Here is a 26,083-nt window from a genome sequence, read left to right as displayed (position 1 = left end):
GGGTATTTAAATTTACATTTTAATTAATGAAAATTAAATAAAATTTAAAATTCAATTCCTCAGTTGCACTCGCCGTGTTTAAAGTGCTTCCATACCCACCTAGACGGGGTTAGTGCCGATGTGTTGAATAGTGCAGATGATACACTGCCTTTCCATCACTGCAGAAAGTTCTGTTGGGCAGTACTGGAGAGATATTAAGCCTTTACTATGTGCTGGGCCCTATGCGAAGTGCTACAAGTCAGGCAATGTTGTATCTTTTTTTTTTTTTTAACATCTTTATTGGGGTATAATTGCTTTACAATGGTTAGTTTCTGCTTTATAACAAAGTGAATCAGTTATACATATACATATGTTCCCATACCTCTTCCCTCTTGCATCTCCCTCCCTCCCACCCTCCCTATCCCACCCCTCCAGGCGGTCACAAAGCACCAAGTTGATCTCCCTGTGCTATGCGGCTGCTTCCCACTAGCTATCAACCTTACGTTTGGTAGTGTATATATGTCCATGCCTCTCTCTCGCTTTGTCACAGCTCACCCTTCCCCCTCCCCATATCCTCAAGTCCGTTCTCTAGTAGGTCTGTGTCTTTTACAAAGGGTATAACTAGAGTTCAGAGGAGTTAAGTAACCCTGCCCTAAGTCACACAATTCTTAAAAGGGTAGAGAGCCAGAATTGGATTCCAGTATTGTCTGCTTCCAAAGCCCCAACACTTAAATCATCACACTAAATTTTAGAGAGATTAAACCAGTTTGAAATTAAACGTGACATCTATAGGGAAATGTCCAATAAGTTATCGGCAATAAAGTGTTGAAGCATAGAGAAGAAAACAGGAGATCTGATAGACCTGGGTGAAACTCAGGGAGTGAAACTCCCAACACATGCAGTGTGTTGTAGAACTAAACAGAATACATTCCAACATACTACCAGTTAAGAGAAAATAAAAATATTCAATGAAGGCACTAGTTTATACCTTTTGATAAGGGGTGAACTGATGTTAAAGGATTGCTTAGCAGAAAGAAGGGCTTGATTGACACTAGATAAGATGAAGCTGAGCTACATTTGTTCTTGTTCTACCCAGTGGTTCTCAACTAGGTGTGCTACCATACCCTTAGAAGACATCTGGAAATGTATAGTGTGTTTGGGGTAGACTGATGGGTGCCATGGGCATTTTGTGGCAATGATCTTAGGACACCGACTTGCCACAGCTCAGCACAATGAAGAAAAGTTCTCTCACCCAAAATGTCAACAACTCCCCCCATGGAAGAAACATGGGCCTACCCTTCCTAGTAATACTCCACTGTCCATAAACTGAAGCAATACAGACATTAGAACATGGTGCTGGTTGCACAGGTTTTAGTCAGATGAACTTGTGCTCCAATCTGTTCTGACTCGTACTAGCTGTATGGCTCGGTATCATTACCTAGACCCTGAGACTTAGTTTCCTCATCTAAGTAATGCAGAAAACAATTGTTAATACACATCATTTAGGGTGGTTCTGAGAATTATAAAACTCTTAAAAGTACTTGGCCCAGTGCTCGGTTCAGGGAGTCATATAAATGTACACTATTATTAGAAGTGGAAAAGGGGGATGAAAGAGGAACTCTAGTACGGAGATGAAAATAAACAAGATGAAATTCAAATAGAAAAGGAAGTGTAGACCAGCACTGTCCAACTAAAAATATGGACCCCCCCCCGCAAAAAAAGGCCAGCAAATGTAATTTTTTTTAGCACATGTAATTTTTAAATATTCCCTAGCCACATTAAAAAAGACAAGAAACAGGTAAAATTAATTTGATTAATATACAATATTTAGGTAACCAACTGTATCCAAAAATATGATTTCAACATGTAATCAATATAAAAAAAAATCAGAGGTGTTTTCTTTTTTTTTTTTTTTTTTTGGTATAAAGTTCTTTAAATCTTATGTGTATTTTACTTACCCAGTGCTCATCAGCCACCTGGGGCTACAGCTATATATTGGACAACACAGAGCTAGGGTATCAGTGAGTCCAACTCTTTCATTGACTGCTAGCTCTCAGTAATTAAAGATTCTTGCCAGCTAATATTTTAGTGCCTAGAGAGTAGTTTCAGAAAAGTCTCAGTTATTACATTTAGGTACTTTAAACTCAGGATCTTTATACCACTGAGAAGAGGCAGTGCTGTAGAATGATTGACCAGTTATGAGTGGATTCCATGAGTTGTAGGTTCCCACTACAACTCTCCTGCTTCCTATGTCCTTGAACAAGTTAGGTAGTCAAAAACCTATTTTCTTATTTGCAGCACATAGATGATGTTACTAGCTCCCCTAAGTATTGCTCTGAGGATCATGTACATAGTTTTAGCCCAGTGCCTATAGGAATTTCTCCAAATGTGAATTGCAGATATTTGTTATTTGGCTTGAGAAATAGGACAGGAGTCACTAGAATTCTAGTTATTCTTTATATATACACACAAGTATTTCATTCAGAGCTCAATTACTTTTACGGCTTTTGTTAATGAGCACACTATGTACTTTCAAAGATGAGTGTTTCTTGTCAAGTGCAATGACTTGTCCTTGTGTTCAGATATACCTTAACCTCTGGAAGACTGCCTGGCACATGGTAGGTCCTCAGAAAGTTTATTAAATGAATTTCTGGCTCAGAATTCCTGAGTAATAGTTATAAGCACACTATTAAAAGTATGATTTAACCTTTATTCTAATATTTAAATTATAAAGTTTATTTATGTAGCTATTTTTCAACAAGAACAGTCTCTGTCACAAATTTAAGATTCTTGAGTTGATACAAAGTTCAAATACCATAGGGCAAGATTAATGATTGGTAGTTTATTTGCCACAGAAGTAGCTCTACATATAAATTACTAAAATATAATCTCAATATGGTAACCTCAAGGCTACCCCAGAATTTATTCCATTCATAAATGTTAAAACTCATCACTAAATTCCTATAAAGCTTAAAAAAACATGCAAAACTGGTATAGCACAAACAGATTTATTTACTAACCAAAGAGATGATCCTAATTAAACCGACACTTTGAAATAGTTAAGTAAAATGTTTGTGATAAAGATAATTGAACACAGTAATGAAAAAAAAAGCAATATGGAGATTTGCTCATTGAACTGAGCTTGTTCATTCTCTCAGCTTCCTATCCAAAATGATGATGAAAGTTTTACTCTACTTTTTCATAGACCCGAGTACAGGTGACATTGTTCATGACACATACCTAGGAGAAAGAGTGATATTAGAAGAGTCAGGTTAGTCTTACATCACAGAGCAATGGTGATAGTTAAATGCTAGGACCACAATCCTACAAAACGTTGTAATCTACTTCATAGACGAAGAAAATGCACTTTAGGATTCCTGGGTTTGAAAAGCTAGAACCTGTTATTTTGCTTATGACGTGCATATGCTTAACTGAAAACTAAATACTGATTTGCAATATCTAAACTATTCATTCAGTCTCAGCAAACACTATTCCTCATATTAAAGAAGCAGAAAAATGTATGCCTAAGAATATATAGACATCTTTTTACAAATTGAAGGTTTGTGGCAACCCTGCATTGAGCAAGTCTATTGGCGCCATTTTTCCAACATCATTTGCTCACTTCCTGTCTCTGTGTCACATGTTAGTAATTCTCACAATATTTCAAACTTTTTCATTATTATTATATTGGTTTTGGTGATCAGTGATTAGTGATCTTTGGTATTACTATTGTAATTTGGGGGCAGTTATTAGCAATAAAATTTTTTTGTTTGTGTTTTTTTTTTTTTGCAGTACGCGGGCCTCTCACTGTTGTGGCCTCTCCCATTGTGGAGCACAGGCTCCGGACGCGCAGGCTCAGCGGCCATGGCTCACGGGCCCAGCCGCTCCGCGGCATGTGGGATCCTCCTGGACCGGGGCACGAACCCGTGTCCCCTGCATCGGCAGGCGGGCTCTCAACCACTGCGCCACCAGGGAAGCCCTAAAGTATTTTTTTAATTGAGGTATGTATATTGTTTTTTCAGACATAAGGCTATTGCACACTTAACATAATAGTATAAACATAACTTATATGCACTGGGAAACCAAAAAATTCACATGACTCACTTTATTGTGATATTCAGTTTATTGCGGTGGTCTGGAATCCAACCTGCAATATCTCTGAAGTGTGCCTGAACTGTAAATGTGGCAGCAGAGCATGGACTAAACCCAGCTCCTGCTACATCCTCTAGTACCTCATCTCACTTCTCTATCTCTACAAAGGGCTTCTTAGTTATTAGTGTTTTGTATTTACCTTGTTACTTTGCAGTTTTTTCCTTTCCAAACCTAGTTCTCCTGCTCATGATCAGTGATACAGAACACCTATGTGAACTACAAGTTCGAACAAGAAGCCGAATAAAATAGAAGATGTCAGACACTTACCACCACTAATTTTCCGTCTTCCACTTTTCTTGTTATTATGCTTTCCTTTCCATCCCATTCCTGACGTTGAACCAATGCGCCATCTGTAAAGTTGCAGACAGTCTGCCAAAATAAAGTACTTTTTAATCTTCCAAAGTACAATTAAAGAGAGTTTCTGTGACTCATAACCAACATTTTTTCATCTTTTCCCTTCCGAGTCTACTTCATTAGCCCATACTGATTTCATTCATAACACAGTTTACGCTTTTCAATCTAGATGCACATAAGAGATACGCACTCTTTCTCGTGTCCCTTCAACTATTTTTACAAAATAGACTATGTTGTGAAGCTGGTACTTTCACTAATTTGTCACAACTCAATTCATAAAACAACTTGTGACTTTTTCATTAAGTTCTTGCCTGGAAGCAGTAAGACTGTTATTAATAGAATCTATCATTCTAGAAGCTTCTGTGATATTATAAGTTAGGATTGACCTGAGTTTTTCTGCCATCAGCTGTAGTCTCTTCAAAATTCTCTCCCAGGATGCAGGAAAACTGTGTTGTTTTCAAAGCGGTCTCAGTTTTTATGGTGAGGTTTTTGCCGTCGGAAGTGATGATACAGTCCGGTTTAGCTATTGCACCCATTTTTCGCAGAGCTAGCCCCACTCCTGTAGAATGTTATATCGTGTTAAACAACAGGAGGACCAAAGTTATAGTTTACATAATAAAAGCAGCAATTCAATTGTAATCACTATGCTGTGCATATTTTCACCTATTCACTATCAATAACCACCGTGAACACATATCCAGTGCTCACCATGTGTTCATACTTGACATATATTATTCATGGCAGCCTTATGACAACCTTGTGGAAGGTGGATACACTGTCTCCATTTTACAGATGAGAAGGTGAGGCACTGATGTAATTCACTCAAGCTCATTCAGCTAGGGAGGGAGGGGGCTGCGAACCAACAATGCAGGCAGGCCGTGGGCCTCCAAATAGCTCAGCCACCACGCTCTGCTGGCTTTCAGAAAGTTAGGGAAGATATCCGAACTTCTACAATTTCCTCAATTCTGCCAACCATTGTATTCTATGACTCCAGCACACAGTCTGGCACATAAAAGGTCCCTGATAAATATTTGATTAGCAGACTATACAAAATCAACATTGATCCTGATATACGTCAATTACACAAAGTTTTAAGAGTTAACTGCACAATCATAATGCTAGCAAACAGGAAAAATCTTACCCTCAAACAGAGTAACTATTTCAGAGCTGTGTAACTCAATTACTGTATTGATATATTTAATTTATAATCTGTGTATTTCCCCTTAATGTTAACATTTAGTAGGAAACTTAGTTCTAGGCGAAATCTCGGTTTCACAAATGAGGAGATTACAACCTAGACAGAGTAACTGACTTGATGATGAACACTCAGCCAGGCTTGAAATGTCCCCATGAAGACTTCTCTTTTGCCAGCTCAAGGCTGGTGCCTTGTTTTGTTAGAGTCATTAGATATTCTCACTTTGGACAAATAAAAGGCTCTGCTTTTCCTACACCTTGATTGCTCTCTAATGAATTGAGCCTTGACAACCTTCAAGACTCCAGAACTCTGGAAACCAGCCATCTGATAAACACATTCGCTTTCAATGGGCAGAGAAACAGCCTTCTCCGGTCCTCACACATGTGAACAAACACAAATGTGTTTCTTTGATTTGGGTACGTTAGGTGGCTTTACTCACAGGCTCGTAAAGACACTCAAGAGTCACCACAGAACCAGCCTTAAGCAGCCGCTGTCTTGCATAAAGGTTAGTGAAGGTGTGTTTCTGAAGTACCTCAGGGCCTAGGTCTTTGTAGCGACTTGTGCACCAGAAAGCAGTCATGCTAACATTTGTGGGAGGGCAGCTTCTAAAGCAGCCCCCAGTCCCAGCAGTTGTCTCAGATAGGATCTTTGCCATGCTTCACCATCCCACTTCCTAGGGGCCTGTGACAAAGGTTCATCTCTGTTTGCCAATCTACCCAGTGTTTCAACCAGCATGCAATCGTTGTCACCGGCTCAGGAAAAAGACAGGAGAAAATTCAGCACTATTTTGAGTGACAACTTGAATCTTTCTACAGAGACTCATCCTTCCTTGGAAGGCTTTTAATAAGTCAAGTGCCTTCTGCAAAGCCACAGCCATCTTGGATGTGGTAGGAAAGCAGCCGCAGGAGGGACCGGCAGTTTCTGATCGCGGTTTCCCAACAAAGCCTCTCTGCCCTCCACCCTCTAGATGCAGAGGCCAGGGCCGCGGCGCACTGCCTCCCCATCCCCGGGCACAGTCAACCTCACTGCGCTCCTCCCACAGGCCACCCGCCAACAGTACAGCGCCGCCAGTGCCACGCCTCCGAGCGCCGCTCTGGGGCGCGGAGGCGAGGATGCCCCGATGCTCCCCGGGGAGCCGTGCCAACGCAAAGGGCCCGGCGCACCCGGAGAGGGCGGGTGGGGGACCTGCGGGTAAGGGAGATGCAGCCGAGAGAGGAATGGAAGCTGAAGCAGTAGCCCGGTTCAGACCCTCTAAAGGGTTTCTGCTAGAAACCGCGTCCCCGTGGAGAAGAGGGAGGGGACCCCGCGCGCCATCTAGGAACAAAGATGCGGCAGGGTGGGCAAGGCGAGTGGGTGCGGCCACGACGGAGTGAGTGCGAGTGGGAGGACGGGGTCAGGATTAGGGAGGACGAGTAGTGGAGGAAAAAAAATAGGTAAAGTTAAGAGGGCTGCCTGGAGGGGTCGAAAGAAGTGAAGTTGGGGGTGGGAGGGGGGGTGAGCGCGCTAAAGGCAGGGAGCAAGTGCGGTGGCGCCCAGGGTAAAGCAGCAGAGAGCGGATCAGACCGAGAGGCCCACGTTCTCCCCGCCGCTCGCCCGTGACGGAGGTGGAAGAGGATAACGGGGTCGGCGATAGGCAGCCAAGCATGCCCAGCCTCTGAGCCCAGCACGCCGAAGGGGACCTAGGGACAGATAGACATACACGTGCCACGTTGCAGCGCCGCATGCTGGGGAACCTCACCTACTTCCTTCATGTATTCGTCAAAGCCTTTGCTCTCTACTAAGCACCATCTTCCTACCAGCTGTTGAATGGTGGCCATGGTGGGCGCGGGCGGGCGAGCGTGCAGAGAAAACGAAGGAGGGTCGGGCGCCGGGAACCTGGCGTGCGGACGCCAGGCCACCGCGGCTGCTTTATAAAGGCGGAGCGCGCGCAGGGCGGCGCCCGGCGGCCAATGAGAGGAGCGCCTCGCCCGCCCGCCCCCCCGCCTCCGGGCCTCGCTCCGGGGGTCCAGACAGGCAAACCCGCTCCACCTGCCCCGGCCGCGAGGACTCCTCCGGCGCCTCCTGCAAGCAGGGACTCGCCCGGCGCGCCCCACACCACACCGGACGCCAGCCCCTGCACGTTCCCGCGCCTCCTTACGCCCAGGAAGCCAGAGGGGCTACCGGCGGACCCGGCCCACAGATCCCACGTCAAGCTGCCGCCCCTCTTCCATTCAAAACACCCCCAAAGAATCGATTAGCCTTCGCTCCGCTCCAATGGCAGGAATTGATTGATCGGTAGTTTGATTGATCGATTGATAAACTTCTTTGCCTCACTAGTCACTGCTCGCAGACAGGTGGCAAACCCTCATCCCACACCCTCCTGAGACAACCCGTTCTCCCCACCCTCAGGCCACTCCCGGACCAAATGGGGCCTCAGGATGGGTGTATACCTGTGTTGAGTTAGACCATTTTATCAGAAAGTGCTGGGTGGATGGAGATGTCCCAAGAAGTTGGTTTTCCAAACTCAGATTCTGTAGCAGGTATCAGCTTAAGTGACTGCCACTGCTATTAAATGTTCTCATTCAAGTATGTTTTATATTTTCAGTTTCCCCTCAGGCTCCCAAGTCTTTAGATTCCAGTGCTTCTCCTCTTCACCTTTAATCATAATAATTCCCTGTGTTTGTATGTAGAACGTCATACTTTTCAAAGTGTGCTTGTCGCAGTATCTTACTTGGTGCTCCTGGGTTTCTGTGGGAGTGAGCTGGGATGAGGTGAGGAAGTTGCCACACAGAGAGGGTAGCCAACTTGGTGGGGATAAAGTCCATTTACTGAGCGCCTCCTTGCTGGATGCTGTACTTCCTGCCTCCTTTATATCCATTAACTGATCTCCGCTAGATTTTTGCTGAAGAATATTATCCCAACTTTCTGAAAGAGAGATATGGCAGGGAAAGTTTGCAGAGTGGCAGAACCAGAATGCCTGTCCAGATCCTTCTCACTCTAGACCTTGTGAAATAGGTCCACACCTGGCTCACTCTCCTCAAGGGATTAAGAGTAGAGGCTACAGTCCCCTGAACTATTCCAAGACACTAGCTCTTGTACCTTCCCCAACAAACTGAAATCTCAGCTTGGTTTGTCATCTCCCCGCGTGACTCAGGACATTTACTCCCCTGCACTGTAGCCTTTTCAAGTTCCTGCCCTAATTTTAGGGTCATCCCAGTTTTCCTTGTGGTACCATTTTAATACTGAGCGACTCAGGCCATGCAGTTGTGCCACTAAGGGCCGGTAGGTCACACACCTGAGGCTCTAGTGCTCAGCAAACATTCACATTCTGAGGGCAGCTGAGCACGTCATTTGCTCAGCAAAGCAAGTGCTGGCTTCCAGACGCTTAGCGCGGCCCGCTGCCCCTCCTCCTGGAGAAGCAGTTCCTACGTGTTTGGACTTGCCTTCTTAATGTGCTAGTTCGGCAGGTTTCGTCCATTTTTGTATAGAATATGGTAATAATAGCCAGGACTCAGTGCCGGAATACTAATTTTTAGATTATCATAGTCAACCATGCTATAGAAATATCAGAAGGAAATTGGCACTATAGTACTAAATACTCAGGTACTTAAATTGTTTTTATACCAGAGGCATTACCCAAAACTTATCTTTTAAGCACAGTCTTTGATGTGATGAGTGTGTAGATGAAAAATGTCCCCGCCACATCAGTAAACAAAGGATGCTGCAACCATCAAGGCCTCAGCCACAGCAGCGCCCTGACTGTGCGCCGGAGGGGATTCAGGATGGAAAAAAGCAAAATACTGGCCCTAGATAGTTAAGGCCCGTATCAAAGGCCCAGACCCTTGCATCTTCCCATATATAGAAAAGCGTTAACTTTGTTAACTTGAGATGTCTGGTTTTCTTTAATTAACAGTAGTCTTCTGGTGCTCTATCTGGTTTTTGTTGTAAAAATTCCTCTATATGCTGACTCCTTCATTCCCTCTTTGGAGCAGTCCCTCAGAGCTATTGGAGAGGCTGTCTTCCAGGCTTAAGTCCTCAGAAACTCCACCAAATAAAACGTAATTCTCAACATTTAGGTTGTGCATTTTTTTCAGTTGACAAGTGGAAACAATCCTTTCGTGGTTAAAACACATCAACAAACATAAGAGATATAGGCCAAAATGCCTGTTACTGTCTCTCATGGAACAAAGAGGAAGGGCATTGTGATTGCTCTGCTACTGTGGGCAACACACGTAATCCCTTGTTGTCTGATGCCTCTCATCCCTATTACAAATACAGAGAGAGATTGAAGTCAATTATTTCTAAGGGACCTCAAGCCCAAAATTCAGATTCCCTTCCTTTCTTAAGAATACTAGTAATGGGGCTTCCCTGGTGGCGCAGTGGTTGAGAGTCCGCCTGCCGATGCAGGGGACACGGGTTCGTGCCCCGGTCTGGGAAGATCCCACGTGCCGCGGAGCGGCTGGGCCCGTGAGCCGTGGCCGCTGAGCCTGCGCGTCCGGAGCCTGTGCTCCGCAACGGGAGAGGCCACAGCAGTGAGAGGCCCGCGTACCGCAAAAAAAAAAAAAAAGAATACTAGTAATGGATTACAAGCTCTGGAAAACATTGAATACTTTCTTAACCTGCTAACTGAAGTCCTGTTCTAGACTCTACTTAACTTGAACCCAGTATAAGTGCAAAACCCAAATCTGTCGTGAAAACAAATCTGATTAAAGTCTTGTATGACTTTACGGGACTGTGGACAGAAAATATCGCCTGCTATTTCAGTAAACAGAGGGTGTTGCTGTGGCCATAAAGCCGCCCCCGATGTGTGCTCTGAAGGGATTCAGCATGCAGGGAGAACAGCATCTTGGCCCTAAGGAGTTAAGGTGCAGAGCAAAAGAATAATTTCAATGAGCCCAGACTCTTGCATCTTCCCATACAAAGAAAAGCACTAAAATCATTAACTCGAGATGTCTGTTTTTTGTGTGTTTAGCAGTAATATTTTGATATTCAACTACATGGTTTTGTTTTTTTGTTTTTTTTTTTTACCGACACAAAGTCCTCTATATCCTGGCTCTTCCCTTACCTCTTTGGAGCAGTCCCTCAGAGCTATCTGAGAGGCTGTATCCCAGGCTTAAGTCCTTGAAAGTCCACTGAATAAAACATAATTCTCAGTTTTTAGGTTGTGCATTTTTTTCAGTCGACGGGATGGTTGAGTATCTCTTCATTGGAAAAAGGGAGGAGAATTATCACTTGATTGAGATTAATTACATTACAATACAAGGAACAAGGGACAACAGTTTTATCCTAGCCTATCCTTACAAACAGAAGGAACTGTGCCGGTCATTAGTTTTAGTGGCAGCACAGTGACAGTATAGGTGTCACATCATGTGTTCCTTCATGCTGGAGGATAATAATACATTATTCTTGTAGATGAAAATGGTTGAAGAATCCTGAATTACTAGCGACTCTTCCCCCAGTGGCTCTAGTAGACTACTAGTTATAAGACAGATGCAATTTTCTTTAATATCTCTAAACCTCAGTTTTCTCATCTATGGAACTAAGGAGGTAAGGATTAGACTAATTAATTTCTTAGAATTCTTTCAGTTTATGAAGTACTCCTGCAGTAGTTGATAGCCCTGAAAAATACACTCAAAATTACTCTATTTCCACCTAGTGGTAAAACGGAGTATTTTTCGCAGGTTTTCTTTGATAAGTGTTAGTAGCTTGTCAGCTTCCACAATCGCACACGTACTGTTGGTGTATATCGTGTAATTTTGCTTAAGACAAGTTCCCAGCTGCAGTTTGTATAGATGAATGTACATTCCATAAAGTTAGTTATAATGTATAATCATTTCCTAGGACAGCAAGCATTGGTGGCCTAGAAGCACACTGCTGGTAGAAAAAGAAAGAGCACTACATTAAATGAATCATTGCAGAGATTACACAAAGCAATCCGTGTTCAGACCATTGAGTCTTCTCTAAGTACATGGCCAGATGAATCCAAGAAGGAGGAGGAAAAGCAAAGTGATCACTATAAAGCATTACTTCTCAAATTTTAGTATGCAAATCACCAGGGGGTCTTGTTAAAAACACAGAAACTGGGCTTTCCCTGGTGGCGCAGTGGTAGAGAGTCCGCCTGCCGATGCAGGGGACACGGGTTCGTGCCCCGGTCCGGGAAGATCCCACATGCCGCGGAGCGGCTGGGGCCGCTGAGCCTGCGCGTGAGCCAGGGCCGCTGAGCCTGCGCGTCGGAGACTGTGCTCCGCAACAGGAGAGGCCGCAACAGCGAGAGGCCCGCGTACCGCAAAAAAAAAAAAAAAAAACTGGAAAAAAAACACAGAATCTGATTTAGTAGGTCTCTGGGCATAAGATCGTGCATTTCTAATGAACTCCCAGGTGATGCCAGTGTTTGGGTCTGTTCGCCTGCCCACTTCAATCTATACCCTTAAGTTATATCAAACTTAAAGGTATAAATTGAACAGCATGTAGTGAAATGTTTGCTTTATTTTCCCATGCGTTTTCCCCATGTTGTCTTGCCTCTTGTGTTCCTGAATTCCTCCTTTACAGCGATAGTTTCTCAGTTGAGTGACTCACTGTTAATAATGAGAAACCAATCTGAGTTTCCAATGAACCACATTCTGTTCTCTAGGTTGGCTAAACGCCATGATTTCCTACAGGAACTGGGAGCTGAGTGGGTGTTATCACTGAGGGAAACCATGATCTTGGTTTGGCTCTATCTTAGAAGGTGGATAAAGAATATTTGTGTCACAAATCTCATGTCTTGTCATCTATCTTGTAGCTTCAAAATAATAGTTAATCCCTCAGGACAAAGCTGAGGTTCCTAATGGCCTTTCTGCCCTGATAGATTAGCAGAACTGAACACAGTGTTTTGGGCACAGAGCAAGATATGGTGCTTATGGGCCCCAGGTAGCCTGGGGACAGGTCTGACTGATGATCGTTGTCATGTTGTAATTATAAACAGTACTCTCACTCCAAGTATCTCAAATTGAAAGATGTTGGATGAAGAGTTGTGAAATGTAATTCTCACCTATCCGGCAGTTCCAAAGCCTAAATTTCAAGTATGACATTATCATGGGACTCTAGTATCATCTAATGTAAAACCTGAAGGTTGCCTTACAGGAGGGAAGAAAGGCTGTGAGGCAGAGTCAGTCCTTCTCTGTTCATCTGGCCTTACACAAATATGTCAGGTGCGCACTGCTCCGCTTATCCACAAATGAAAGGCAAGCACACAACAGACTCCTTTGATTCAAGTCAGCCTGCATTTTTAGACCACCTAACAATCATGTGGAATAGGCTGTAGTCCTTGTCTTCAAGGAGTCTGTCACCTAAGCTTACACCAGCTAAGGAACTGCATTCATATATTTTTTTAAATTTAATCAACATTTAGTAAATTTTTCAACACATTCTGAAAATTTTCAGGTATTAAATGTCTTTGAAAATATCGATAAATTCATTTGATAACATGAGGTGAATTTTCCAAGAATTACCACAGTCTTTTGCGGGGGGTGAGCTGTGTATATCGTCCGTCCTAATTGCTTTCAATTGTATCTGGAAACTAGATTTTTGATTGTTTGTTTGTTGGTGTGTTAGTTTGAACAGGTCATCTCTTTGGCAGGAACAAGGTGGGTGTACCATCCTGTTTAAAACTAATGTGCCAAATGCCGCAAGGCAACCTGAGGTAACCTGTGCTCAGATTAGAAAGACCTTGTCTAATATGGGGTTACAGACTGTGAAGCAACGCACATCAATACCCAGCTCTCCCTTTGTTTTAGTGTTAGTGCATCACCAAGTGAACCATAAACAGACACTCGGCTGTCCCTAAGGTTGTCGCATGTGGTGAGATACACAACCTGCATAGTAAAATCTGCCAGTGTACGACTCACAACAGGGATTCTCCACCACCCTGGCCAGGCTGGGTAAGGACCAGAAGATCCTGCTGTGTTCCCTTTCTCGTGTCATCGACATCCTCTTTTGCGAGAAGAGACTCAGAAGCAAAGCTTAATGATTTTCCCACACATCCTCTGTTACCTCTGTCTTTCCATAGAAATTATAGGTGGATCCAAGGGGGGGGAATATGGCTCTGTTATGACAAGTTTTATTGCATTTGTTGCACAATATAAAATAGTATCACTTCTGCAGCTGTATTAGCAGCACATCATACAAAGTAATAAAAACTCTAATTAGTCAAGAAAGACAGATAAAGGTACCGTAACAAATCCTCTGAGAAGCTACAGACCCAAACCAGTCCAGCAACTGAAGCCTTAAACTTGTCTTTCAGCCTTAAACTGAAATAGATCTTGGAACTCCCTTCTCATCTACTATTCTAGAATAGGTCCAGCTTCTGGAAACAGGAAAGAATGTCACTTACCAGTGTCTCTTTGAACGTTACTTACTATATGAAAGTCACCTTATGCCACTTACCATACAAAAAAAAAAGTTTTTTTTTTAAATTGAATCTCTCTCCATTGTATTGTATTTTTGCATTTTGCTTGACATGATCACTTCTGAGATATATTTATAGAAACAGAAGTTGGGCTCCATTACAGAACAGAATATCATAACTGCCTAATATCTCGTTTGAAAGCAAGTGAGGATATAAGTCTGAATTGGAAACAAGATAAAAAGCGCTTCAGAATTCAACAAACCTTTTATTAATCACTTGCCAGTAGACATGAGTCTTGTGAAAAATGCAACAAGTTTCCTTTTGCTTTCATCTTTCCTGAGCAAGTGGCAGCAAATCCTCATTTCACAGAGCAAGGCTCCAGCTCTTTCGCACACTGACTTTCACAACCCCAAGCCTTAAGGCCTGGGTGCTCTGAGGGAATCGAACTAGTTCAAGTCAGTTATGCATATTCAGAAGTAAAACTTGATCTCTGGTGCCCACACCCACGTCATAGAATTTTTATTTGCATATTTTGGCAGTAATTTCTGGTCGGAGCTGATCTCTGCCCAATTAGCTCTTATTAGTTGAGCAGACGTATTATAAGCAAATCCTTTAAAGTTATATACTTTCACTTCTGAATAGGGATGTGTGACTTGAATTCAGAACTAAAGGAGAATCTTATGTCCATGCCACTCTCTCACTTTGTCACAGCTTACCCATCCCCCTCCCCATATCCTCAAGTCCATTCTCTAGTAGGTCTGTGTCTTTATTCCCGTCTTACCCCTAGGGAATATATACACTACCAAATGTAGAATAGATAGCTAGTGGGAAGCAGCCGCATAGCACAGGGAGATCAGCTCGGTGCTTTGTGACCACCTAGAGGGGTAGGATAGGGAGGGTGGGGGGGAGGGAGACACAAGAGGGAAGAGATATGGGGATATATGTATATGTATAACTGATTCACTTTGTTATAAAGCAGAAACTAACACACCATTGTAAAGCAATTATACTCCAATAAAGATGTTTAAAAAAAAATGAAGGTAGGAGAATTTTCTTTTTTTTTTGTCTCATCCAAGCCAAAATATTATTTATCAAAATAAAACTAATGACCTATTATGGTTATTGAATTTCTAGAGCCAGTTTGCCAAAAGCAAGCAAAGTATTTGTGGTATTCACACCAAATCCCAACCAAAGTAGTGGTCAGAAAAGCCATTGTGATAGATCTTTATGAGCCCTCATTTATCAGAAATTTCAATATAATTTATTATCTGAGAAGAAGCCAGATTTCCAGTTGCTCAGAGTAATCTATAGCATACAAGAGGCTGGGTGAATCGTAAAATAGTAACTATAGACCAAAGATTTAGGTTGTACATGGGTAATCATTAAATTCTTCCAAATAGCACTTTCACAGTATTGTGCATCCAGTTAGGCAGAAGTTAAGCTTGCTGTCAAGGTGACCCAGAAGAACCTTCTCCCATAGCACTTGCCTATTGTACCCTTCACTCTGTCCTAATAGGACCACTCTAGGTACCCAGGAGCAGCTTCTGATTCTCCTGTCTCTAGGACATTGTTCATCTCTGGAATGCACCCTTCCTATTCAATCTTTTTTAACAACTTTATAGAAGTATAATTGATATACAAAAAAAAAAGTCACATATTTAATGTATACTATTTGATGAGTTTGGACCTATGCATACACCCTTGAAAGCATCACCACAATCAAGGTGATAAACATATCCATGACCTCCAAAAAAAAAAAAAAAGATTCCCTTAATACAAATAAATCCAGTCTCTTATTTAAATCCTTCTGGTGATAGAGACCTCGCTTCCCTACCGAGAAGCCCTTTGTGTGTTTAATTGGGAGAAAGCAATGATCACTATTGTGCTGAAATCTACTTTCAATAATTTCTAGCTATCGGTCTTAGTTTTACCCTCTGGAATAACATAAAATGTCTGCTCACTTATTCTCTCATGGTGGGCCTATGAGGCCTGTATGTATCTGATGATGATACTTCATCCACATAACAAAGCGAGAGAGAGGCATGGACATATATACACTACCAGACGTAAGGTAGATAGCTAGTGGGAAGCAGCCGCATGGCACAGGGAGATCAGCTCGGTGCTTTGTGACCGCCTGGAGGGGTGGGATAGGGAGGGTGGGAGGGAGGGAGACGCAAGAGGGAAGAGATATGGGAACATATGTATATGTATAACCGATTCACTTCGTTATAAAGCAGAAACTAACACACCATTGTAAAGCAATTATACCCCAGTAAAGATGTTAAAAAAAAAAAAGAAAAAGAATAAAACAGAGTACTAAAATCTATTGAACTTGTAAAAAAAAAAAATCATAGGTCAATATCTCTGATAAAAAAAAATTGCTTACAGATCCAAATATATTATACATAAAATACTTTGGAGAAAGAGACCTATAAATAAAATTCTATAAAATATACATTATGTGTGTATGTGCGTGTATACATGTGCATGTACATATATGTATATGTGTGTATGTGTATATATATTCTCTCTCTCTCTGTATATATATACACACATAGAGAGAGAGGTATTAATTATAGCAAAAGGAAGAGTGAAAAAGAACAGTAATTCCAATTACATTTTTAATTTAGAGTAAGCTAGAGGCTAGGAAGGACCAAGTAATAATGACTCCAAAAACTTGTTTAACATGACTATTGCAAAACATTCAGAAGAAAAATCATTTCCACTCTACTCAGCATAATTAGAGTATTTCATAATCCAACTGCAGCTATTGTCTGAATGCCATTTTTCCAGAGTAAGCAATAACATAATCCCAAATTACAGGTTTACCAAGACTATCAAATATATTCAGTGATTCAGTATTAAAAACACTTCATAGAGAGAAATATTAAGGTGAAAAATAAGAGAAGGGGATTAGCCTAAAATTATTTCTATCAATTCATATTTGGCCTATGAAAATAATGGTTAACATGTGATGATTAGAGCAATACTCGTGTATGGATTTTAAATAGCTTTGGGAAATTTAACACTAAAATTAATTATGTGGTTTTTGGCCTCCACCCTTATCCCTCAGGAAAACCATATATCATAATAACAATATGTGTCATAAACACACACACACAATTTGCTCACTATTTAAACTGTCACAGGGCCTTTTAGTTTCCTTAGAGAAGCTTTTTTTTTAAGTGTCATAATCGTTGTGGTCTCAATTCTCCTTTGCCTTCATTTCAATTGGATAAGCTTATCTCAGGAAGATCGTTTGAGAATTGAGTCAGAGCAACTTTTGTCTATTTCATAACCCTCTGCTTCAACATTTTAAGATACGCCAGGCAAAAAAAAACACTGGCCTCACTCATAAAACAATTTTATTAGTTATCCACTCTAAAGTCACAATGGTATAGTTGAAAGAATAGTATCCTAAGATGTAGGAAACCCTAGTTCTCGACTTTTTATTCTGCTACTAAATAACTGTGTAAACTTAGATTTTTGTTTCCTCATCTGAAAAATAGAACAGAGTAAATCAAAGTTTCAAGGATGTATATATTAATTTCACAGAGCTTTTCTTTAACAACCTAAAAAGAAAGATGCACTGACAAAAACAACAAAAAACCCTAACTGTGTACTTTAATTATTTGTCATCTAATTTAAGGGTGCAATATAATGGTTGAAAATTAAAATATATGCCACTGACTCTTCAGATTCAGACTCCTGGGAAAATGTCATAATATGATCCTTACTATTTTTGTCCAGCCCCCTTCTGCCCAGCAAGATCTTGCTGAAGGGGGCATTATAAGCAGAGAGATGGAAGAGTCCCCTGAGTCAAGAAAATGGCAAGTGAGAAATTCTCAGTGATTTGGGTGAGAGTGGGGGGCAGGTTCTCCAAAGAATCCATAGTAACATCTCATGAAAAAAAAAAGTAGGCAGCTTTAAATATTCACTAAGAGCAAAACAAATTTCAAATGAACTTTATTATTCAGATGTAAATAAGTTGTAGCTCAAACCATTCCAGTCAAATAAGATTTTTTTCTACATTTTTTTTTTTTTCTTCTTTTCCCCCCGACTAGAGCAGCCAGAGGTAGCCTTGTGGAGGCAGGAAGACCGTTGAGGAGAGGTCTCCACCTTCCCCCGCAGAGGTTCTCCAACCTGTGGAGAGGCTGAGGGAAAGCAGGAAACTGCTTGCTTCTTTTTTTTTTTTTTTTTTTTTTTTAATGCGGTACGCGGGCCTCTCACTGTTGCGGCCTCTCCCATTGCGGAGCACAGGCTCCGGACGCGCAGGCTCAGCGGCCATGGCTCACGGGCACAGCCGCTCCGCGGCATGTGGGATCTTCCCGTACCGGGGCGCGAACCTGTGTCTCCTGCATCGGCAGGCGGACTCTCAACCACTGTGCCACCAGGGAAGCCCCTCTGGTTTCTTGCACAGTGAGAAGTTCCACTCTTTAAACCTGCCAGTTACACGTGTATTGACTTAACGTCTGTGAAATGTTCAGGTTACTCCAGGTTCCTCCTCCTCGCTTAACCCTACTCTCACTTTCCTTCTTTTTTTCCCATGTACTAGGGGATTTCTACCGTTTCTTGAAATAATTGCCAGGGTTGTGCCGAACGTATTATAGAAATCAATTAAGTCAACTGATGCCACTGAAAGCTAATGGTAAGAAGACAGTATCAGTAGATTTGAGCATGAAAGCCTCACTTTTAGGTTACTGGGTTTGCTGTTGTTTGTTGTTGTTGTTTTCCATCACCAGACACTTGACAGCACCATCCTTCATATGACTCCATGTGCTGAAGAAAGGTAATTAAGAATATTGATCCTCTATTAGAAATTGGTGAATTAGAATTGACCATTCATGTAATTAGGAAAAAAAAAAAGGGACAACCAAGAGGTTGAGAATGGATTCTGTGATCTAAGAAACTTCGGGTGCTAGAAATACCATGGAGATTAAGCCTCTGTTAATCTTCTGTTTATTAGGGATTACCCTGTCTTTTCTTCTTTACCACTTAAGGTACGGGAGGCAGGGAGGAGAGGTTCTCTTTGAAGGCTACAAGTTTAACTTGCTTGTTCAGTTTCTCTTCACATTGGCAAGATGAAAAATTACGGATACATACCTATTACTCACAAAAAAGTCATTCTCTTTTATTCTCCACACCATCTCCACACTCTCACTAAACTTTTCAGAGACAAGTTAAAGTAATAGATCCATTTCATTTTGCAAATGTACTTCTGGAATTGTCCCTGGCACCTAGGATTACCTAAGGTAAATGACCATCTCTCACAGCTTTTCTCTTAAGGAAGTAAAAAGCAGGTATAGTCTATAAGAATTTCTGAAATAAGATTTATAAGAAACTTTCATAAAATGTTTGACCTACTTAAAACAAATGCGTCAGAAGTTTTAGGCACCTGTTGTCAGTTCAATTAACCCTACCTTCTAGAGTGGTGCATTGCAGAAGTTCTGGCATCCTTAGAACTTCCATCCAAACACTATGATAACCATACAACAAATCAGGAAGACCTCAGCATTCATTCTTGCTGTGACCACAGCACAGCATCCGGGCTTAATGTGCTTCTACCTTCTGAATGGCTTACTGTGGCATTGTTCTTTTCAGACCAATGAATCAACAACAATACAAAGATGATTTTAAAGTGGTTATTCACACATGAGATCATCACACTGGGGCCCTGCCATAGGTTATTAAATTGTCTCAGTTTACAGCATACTCTAGAAAACAGTTCCAGCTAGAGAGCTAACACTTGCAGCGAGGGAGTAGGTCACAATGAAGTCCAAGAAGACAGCTGAATCACCATGGGTGGAATCAATTAAATCTGCACTAGGACAGAGGTGATGCTTCCTCTGAGCACCCAGCCTTATTAACAAGTATCAAAAATCAAGATGAAAAGGTAGGGTAGGAACCCTCACATGGCTGGTAAGATTGTACATTAGGACAACCAATTCAGGAATCTGTTTGGAATTATCCACTACAGCTGAACCTTTACACCAAGAGACATACAAAAATGCTCATGGTGGTGTTATTTGTAATAAACCCCCCCCAAAATGGGAAGAACTCAAAGCTTCACAACAGTAGAATGAATTTTTTAGTGTGATACGTTCATACAGTGGAATAGTATTCAGCAGTGAATATGAAAGAACTATGGTTACTTGCAACCACTTGGATGAATTTCATAAACGTGTTGAGCGGAAGAATCCACACAGAGATTAAAAACGTGAATATTCTACTTATTAAAAATTCAAGGGAATTCTCTGGCGGTCCAGTGGTTAGGAATCTGCATTTTCACTGCTGGGCTCAGTCCCTGGTTAGGCAACCAAGGTCAGTTCAGTCCCTGGTCAGGGAACTAAGATCCTGCAAGCTGCTCCGTACGGCTAAAAAAAAAAAAAAAAAAAAAAATTCAAAAATAGATAAAACTCATCTATGATGTTAGAAGCCAAGACAATGGTTTCTTTTCAGAAGGAGAGAAGGTGGAGCCATTGGGAAAGGAATGAGGGGGCTTCAGAGTGCTGGCAAAGTTTTCTATCTGGAAGATGATTACAAGAATGGTTTCATGTTGTGATATTTCACCAAGCTGTACACATAGGATCTGTGTGTTCCTCTCTTTCTCATGTTAGGCTTTAATTGGGAATATTTATTTTTAACAAGAAAATATAAGCATTAGTGTAAGAACTATGAAATATCTTAAGTGTCTCCGGAAAAAGTAAGTGGTTCAATGAAATTCTATGTCTATTACTAATCCTTGCTTATAAAAGATTCTTCTTCTTATTTTAATAGTTAGGGGCTATCTAACTTTTTACTTTGTCAGTTTTAACCTGTCGGCTGAGTGCAGCTAGAGTTGGTTGAGTTCAGCAGTTAAGGAAGTAGATTTTGAGGGGACCACACAATAACTTGATTTTCCACTTTACAAGGTTACACTAACAACCACGAGGGTCATATGTGACTAAGAAATATCTGAGGTCTCCTTTTGGAGACTGTGTGACAGGGTGGAAAAGGGTGGAATTTGGAGCCAGAGGGGACAGAGTTTGCATTTTAGCTCTATTACATACGAGTTGTATGATTTTGACCAAGTCACTTACTTTCTCTGTTTCCTCATCTTTAAAGAAGGATCATGGGACTTCCCTGGTGGCGCAGTGGTTAAGAATCTGCCTGCCAGGGCAGGGGGCAAGGGTTCGAGCCCTGGTCCAGGAAGATCCCACATGCCACAGAGCAACTGAGCCTGCGAGCCACAACTACTGAGCCCGCATGCCAAAACTACTGAAGCCTGCACACCTGGATCCCGTGCTCCACAACAAGAGAAGCCACCGCAGTGAGAAGCCCGCGCACGGCAACAAAGAAGACCCAACGCAGCCAAAAATAGATAAATAAATTAATTAATTTAAAAAAAAGAAGGCTCATAATACCATTTAAATGAGGGCTATATTATGTATGTATGTATGTTTACTGTATGTGTAAATATAACATATATTATCCAGTGAATGGGAACTATCATTATGAATAGAATTACCTAACCTATTTGTCAACAAAGTAAATAAATGGAACCAATATAAAATGTAAGTTTTATTTTGTTCTCAAGGTTTTTACCATATGTTAAAAATGTTCCAAAAGCACAGTCCTAGGCCCCAGCAAACAACTGGTCTATTTCAAAATGTCTGAAGCTGGTATTCTCTGTAGTCTCAGATGCTTTCTTCAGAATCTAAGTAACCGTTATGCCCCTGAGGCTTACTTGGTACTACAGTATAACTAGTACTACAGTACGACTAATGTCTCCCAGATGAGGACTTCACACCCCTGCAATGACTTGGACTTGAACTTTTATCACGGAATGTGTCCAGGAAAAGGGTTAAGTGGAGAAGAGGGCAGGACGTGAGCACTAGAGAGGCAAAAGACCATTACTATTAACCTAAGGAGGGACAGGGAAGAAAATATGTAATTCCTGCATATTGATCTAATCCATTGAAAAGAATGTGTAGAATAGGATTTAGTGCATGGTATGTTATAGTTAAGCTTGGACATCCACTGTACAATGAGCAATATACAGCCTAAGCATTAATATCTTAAAGTTTTAGTTTCATATCTATAAAACAAATATAATTAGAGCTTTAAAATTTTTCTTTGGAAAAAAAAGAAATGGTTTAATTTTTTAATTGTGAAAAAATTATATTAGTCTCTCTGTTTGTTGTCTGTTTGTTTTTTACATCTTCAAAAAAATATTTAGGTCTGAAACTCCCTATGGGGAGTGGAGAGTTGTAGAATTAATACAGACCACTTTCCCTCCATGAACCCCAAGCATACTGGAAATGATGTCATTTGTCTTAGGGGCTTTGAATTCCATTCAAATCACTCCTTATCATGACCACAGATCTTTACAGATAAAGGAAACTTTAAGAGCTTATTCTGGTCCAGTAGCCAGAAAGACAAAGAATTGCTGTTTCCATCTTATCTGTCTCTGAAACTTCCTCCAAAAAATTTTTTTGACTTAAAAGTATGGGTTCTGACATAATTTAATTAAGCATGTGTGAAACTGCAGTGTTCCAGAGTCTGAAATTGTTATAATTAAAGTGAAATGCAAACTGTGAACCTCTGATACCGTTTTTTAATGTCACACTACATCACTTCTGCTTAACATCAAATCACAAGAGATATTTTTCTTCTGTTAATTGCATTTTACATGCCTTTCACATCATTGGCCTCAAAGCAGTTACATTCGAGAAAAAATAATCAAGTCCAAAATAATCAAGTTCACTAAAGTTACTTTCACTCAATGATGTCTCTAGCAGATGAATTACCATAGTTTCATTCTACTATAGCCATCTCACTCTCAAAAATACTTAGTTTAAAAACTGAGGAATCTAGAGCAAGATTTTTATTTTCAGAGTATGTGTGGAAATCTAGCAAAAAAAGATATCTGCTTATTTCTAATACTGTATTATAGAAATTATTATTCTTTACATAAAGCTTAAGCTATTGACAAACACTAAAAATGAAATTAATAGTTGTTCAATTTTCATTATCCTTTATCCATGAGTCTCATGAACCACAAAGTGTTCTTGGCAGTTTTACGGTTCAGATATTCTCTCTAGACTTAGACTTGGTAGTTGACACAAAGGACTTAAGGGCCTGACTTCTAGTCAGTAAGAAATCTAACATATGATATTTTGGGATATTGGGTTAAATCATTAAATTGCCACATCTGTAGACTAAAAACAGTCAAATTCAGGAAATTATTATACGATACAACCAAAGAACTGATAGGTTTTGAATACAGGCATCTCGGTGTACCTGGAAATATCATAGGGTTCCTTCTCCATTAAATTAATGTGAACATATATTTTGAAACAATTATCTTTTAAAGGGCTCTTCTGTTTACTGTTCTCTATCTTTTTTCATACTCACTTCCTCCTTCGTCCTTTGAGTGGATAGCTTCTATTCTATCAACCCAATAGAAACTCCTCTCTCCAAAATCATTGATGATCATTCAGGAAATTGTCAAATCCAAACACTGCTACAAAGCACATACCATGCTATGGAATCTAAGAATTTTACAAACATTAAATTATTTGATTCTCATAACAGCTTTATGATGTGTACTATTATTATCCTTATTTTATATAAATGAGGAAATTGAGGCCAGGGAAGTTAAGTGATTGACCAATGTCACACAGCTAGTTAGTGGCAGAGCCAGGATTCAAATCCAGGCAATCTGGGTCCAAAGTTGAGCTGGATGTGTTAATCTCATCCCTCTCTGAACACCATGACCCCACTTCCAGTGTGTCCCTCTCTATCAGATCTTTCTTGTTTGCTCACTACTTTGATAAATTCAACCTCTCTCTCTTTTGAAGGCCCTCTATAATAAGTACAAACATACTTGTACTTATTTCCATCTGCGTTTCCCTTTCATATAACCTCCTGGACGCCCTCTCTTTTACCATTTCCTACGGTTTTCTCTGACTCTAAATACTGAATGCGCCAAGGTTAAAGTCTTTGAGCTTTTGCTCTCTACTTACACCCATTCCCTTGGTGATTTCATCCACTTCAGGCTGCAAACACCATCTGTACAGGAAAACTACCACGTCTATAGTTCCTGCTTGGAATTCCGTCCTGAACTCCAGACCCATATATAAACCAGTATCCTCTATGACTTCACTTGGTCGTCCAGCGGGATTTCACAGTTAACTTGTCCAAACAAAACTCCTGACCCTTGTTCCCTCCCACACACTCCACTTCAGTCTTCTCCATCCTGCCAGGAATAACACCATGCTTCCCATTGCTCAGGGCCAAAAATGCTGGCATCAGCTTTTATTCCCCTTTCTTTCTCATGCCCTACAATCAATCAATCACCAAGTCTGATTGGCTCTACTTTCGAAATAGATCCAGAATGCAACCACTGGTCTCCGCTTCCACTGCTATTAACTTGGCCTGAGCCACGATCATTTCTCACCTGAATTAGCCTCCTAACTGCTTCTGTTCTTGCCCTTTTAGTTATTTTTTTGCAGCGGAAGCCTAAGTGATACTATGAGAATGTAAGTCAGATCATGTCACTCCTCCACTAAAATCATTCCAGCAGGTTCTCATCTCACTCTTAGTGAAAGCCAAAGTCACTTTCACTAGTCTCTGTTCCCTCCCTGACCTCACCTTCTTCTATTCTAGCCCTGCTTGAAATACTGGCTTTCTTGACATTCTTCCAGTTCTCCAGGCATGTTTCCACCCCAGGGCCTTTGCACTTAGCGTTCCTGCTGCTACTTGCTGCTCTGCCTGGAACATTTGTTTCCCATATACCGTTGCTGCTTGACCTGCATCTGGTCTTTGTGCAAATGTTACTTTCTCAGTGGGGTCTTCCCTGATCACACTATTTAAAATTGATAGTCCCTAATCCTAATATCCTCTATCTTGCTCTCCAGCCTTACTTTCCTCCATATCACCACCTAAGAGGATATATTTTACTTATTAAGTTATTCTCTATCTCTCCCCACCAGAATCTAAGTTTCATCAAAATTCACTCTTCCAACCTCAGTGCCAGGCAGTGCCTATCATATAATAAAGACTCTAAAAATGTTGTCTATTATACTCCTCAGCCTGTAGCCCAGAGTAGAGAACACATTAGGTCTTTGATAAATGCTACGGAATGGATCATTTCATTTGTGACTGAGTATATTTTCTTTTGATCATATATCTAAGCTATCTTAAGATGGCTCTGAAGGCAACTCCAATCTCTAGTTCTATTCCAAATCTCTCTTCCAAACCTGAAACTTGCAGTACCAACAGCCTCTTGTTTACCTCATCCTAGATGGTATAGATCCTCCAAATTCAGTCTAAAGTTAAACACATCTCTGGATACTCACCACCCAAGCTCAGTTAGCTTTCTAATTTTTTTATTAGTGCTCAAGACCTTATCATCCCTCAGTCAACAGTCATTTTGTATCCACTGACTTCTATATCCTTGTATCTAAATAATTATCAAACCCTGAGTCTAGCTATATATACAACATTTCTCTAGTTTGTCTTTTCCTTTCATTCCCACTGATAACACCCTCACCAGACCTTGACTATCTCTTTATTCCATCAATCCGGTCAGCCATTCAGTCCTTCATCCGTCTCTTCATACATCAGCAAACATTTATTTAGTCCCCACTGCACTAAGTACTTGGCCCATAATTATAAAAAATGTGCCATTAAATGGTGTCCTTGATCAGAAAAAAGTCACTTGGTAGGACAAATTGATACAGTATCATTTGTTTCAATCCTTTAACTGTATCATTAACTGGGTAAGCAAAGCCAACTCCTGAATCACGGAGTCAAATCACGGAGTCAAAACCCACGCCAGTCACGGGTTTTGAATCTTCCTGAAGATAAAGACAAGGGACAAGTATGGTCCACTTGCCATCTGTGTGCTGGTTCTCACTCCTGGGAATATCTTCTTTTGCATGTTGTAAACACCGTCTCTCCTGCTGACAAACTGGACAATTAGATTAAGAGTTCCTACTTCTTCTAGTGCTATGGTAAGGGACATCATTCAGCTCAGTGCTACATGGCTCAGT

General features: G+C 41.1%; 1 protein-coding gene and 2 long non-coding RNA genes across 3 annotated transcripts; 1 reads left to right on the top strand and 2 right to left on the bottom strand.

The window, feature by feature from the left end:
• Positions 1–2,971: 2,971 nt before the first annotated feature.
• FABP5 (fatty acid binding protein 5) lies at positions 2,972–7,585 on the bottom strand. Its single transcript, XM_004276172.3, has 4 exons — positions 7,419–7,585; positions 4,872–5,044; positions 4,399–4,500; positions 2,972–3,219 (listed from the first exon to the last, which is right to left on the bottom strand). The coding sequence occupies exons 1-4, from the start codon at positions 7,495–7,497 to the stop codon at positions 3,166–3,168; spliced, it is 408 nt and encodes a 135-aa protein (XP_004276220.1). The 5' UTR covers positions 7,498–7,585; the 3' UTR covers positions 2,972–3,165.
• LOC117203789 (uncharacterized) lies at positions 3,219–4,522 on the top strand. Its single transcript, XR_004486680.2, has 2 exons — positions 3,219–3,980; positions 4,307–4,522. It is a non-coding gene; the product is annotated as an uncharacterized LOC117203789 (long non-coding RNA).
• Positions 7,586–7,993: 408 nt separating the features above from the next.
• Positions 7,994–24,517, bottom strand: LOC125961579 (uncharacterized). Its single transcript, XR_007472450.1, has 3 exons — positions 24,053–24,517; positions 10,725–10,860; positions 7,994–8,584 (listed from the first exon to the last, which is right to left on the bottom strand). It is a non-coding gene; the product is annotated as an uncharacterized LOC125961579 (long non-coding RNA).
• Positions 24,518–26,083: the final 1,566 nt, after the last annotated feature.

The sequence above is a fragment of the Orcinus orca genome, chromosome 17 (assembly GCF_937001465.1).
Source record: "Orcinus orca chromosome 17, mOrcOrc1.1, whole genome shotgun sequence".
In the NCBI taxonomy this organism is placed as follows: Eukaryota; Metazoa; Chordata; class Mammalia; order Artiodactyla; family Delphinidae; genus Orcinus; species Orcinus orca.
Note: the sequence above shows the minus strand (reverse complement) of the source record. Positions and strands in the feature narration are given on the sequence as shown.